This window comes from Nothoprocta perdicaria, unplaced genomic scaffold (assembly GCF_003342845.1).
Source record: "Nothoprocta perdicaria isolate Ctin4 unplaced genomic scaffold, notPer1 scaffold_323, whole genome shotgun sequence".
Lineage (NCBI taxonomy): Eukaryota > Metazoa > Chordata > Aves > Tinamiformes > Tinamidae > Nothoprocta > Nothoprocta perdicaria.
This window is the reverse complement of record NW_020455559.1, coordinates 623045-624555: the sequence shown is the minus strand read 5'-3', so window position 1 is coordinate 624555 and position 1511 is coordinate 623045. Positions and strand designations below refer to the sequence as shown.

Here is a 1511-nt window from a genome sequence, read left to right as displayed (position 1 = left end):
GCGGCCTCACGCGCCGCGCCGCGCATGCGCCGCCGCCGGCCCCGCCCCGCCGTGACGCCACTGCGTCGWCATGGAGACCGCATGGCGTCGCTCCCCCCACCACCCCGCCCTTAAAGGGCCAGGACGTCCTCCCCGGCGCTCTTAAAGGGCCAGCGCTTCCCCCACCGCGTCTTATTAAAGGACCCGCGTCCCCCTGCCGGGGTGCACCGTGCGGTAGGGGGTGCAGAGAGGCCTGCAGCTAGGAAAGGAGCGCTCAGGAAGGGCTAATAACAGCCTCGGCGAGGGAACGGGTATCCAGAAACTGTATCCCAAAATGCCTCAGTATCCCAAAACGCCTCAGGGACCCCCCAAAACTGCTCCCCTCGCAAGGGGCCCCCACCAGCAGGGCACTCGCAGCCCCCAGCCCTCAGCGACGGCAGGACCCTCAGCCCCAGAGAGCGGCAGGCGACGCAGGGTGCAGGCACAGCGTTTATTGGCGAAGCGGCGGGACCGGCGCAGGGCACCAGGACACGGGGATGGCCCCTCCACGGGGTGGGAACGGCCCCCTCCACGGACACTCCCCGGCACGGCCGTCACTTGTCCTTGTGCTGCACGAGGCCCTTGGCGATGAGGTCGGGGATCTCCACGGCCAGCCAGGGGCCCAGCTGCGGGGCGGGAGCCGTGAGCGGCGGCGGCGTGACGGGCGCCCCACGGTGACAGGGGCACCGCGTCCCCCCGGCGCTCGCCCACGCTCACCCCCAGCGCCATGAGATGCGCCAAGCCGAACTTGGGCACGTTCCGGGCCCACAGCGGCCGGAAATGCTCGTCCAGGCAGATCTTCCCTCCTCTGCGCAGGGGACGACGGAGCCGTGAGCCTCCCTTGGCAGGGAGCCCTTTCCAAGTGCCAGCACGAGCCCGGCACCGGCCCCGGACCCGCTCCGAGGGGCTGGAAACGGCCCCGGAAAAAGCGTCCCCAAGCACCGTCCCCGCAAGCCCCCGTCACCCAGACCTGTACATCTTGGCCGTCTTCCCGTCCAGCTCCGGAATGGCGATTTCGGGAGCGGTGCCCGGATACGTCACGGGGATCTGGCGGCAGGGAGCGCCGCTGCAGCGGGCGGGCGGGCGGCGCGGCCCCGGCCGCCCGCTGCCCCGGCCCCCGGGCCACTCACGTCGAACTCGATGGCGAACTCGTACTTGAGCAGGTCGTGGATGTACCAGCACTTCCCGAACCACCTGCGCGAGAGCCGCGGTCGGCGGGGGGGCACCCGCGGGCGCCGGGGGGGGTCTCGGGGGCGGCGCTGCTCACCCACCGCGTGCCCTCCTTGTTGGACTCCAGGCGGAACCAGTCGTTGTCGGCGCTCTTGTTGTTCTCCACGTACTGGGGGGGACGCAGGAGGCCGGGGGGAGCGGGTGGAGACGCGTCCCCCCCCTCCCGGCAGCCCCCCGGCCTGCAGGGCAGCCCCGCGCTGGGGCTGGGGGGGGCCAGGGGCTGCCTGGGGCGCTGGGGAGGGCCCGAGGGCACTGGGGCAACT

The 1511-nt window shown here is 72.4% G+C and overlaps 1 protein-coding gene across 1 annotated transcript; it reads right to left on the bottom strand.

The window, feature by feature from the left end:
* Positions 1-505: 505 nt before the first annotated feature.
* UFC1 (ubiquitin-fold modifier conjugating enzyme 1) lies at positions 506-1384 on the bottom strand (the record flags this gene model as incomplete). Its single annotated transcript, XM_026043241.1, has 5 exons — positions 506-644; positions 736-826; positions 989-1065; positions 1149-1212; positions 1290-1384. Coding segments are annotated over 5 exons (399 nt in total), but the record flags the coding sequence as incomplete, so codon positions are not given.
* Positions 1385-1511: the final 127 nt, after the last annotated feature.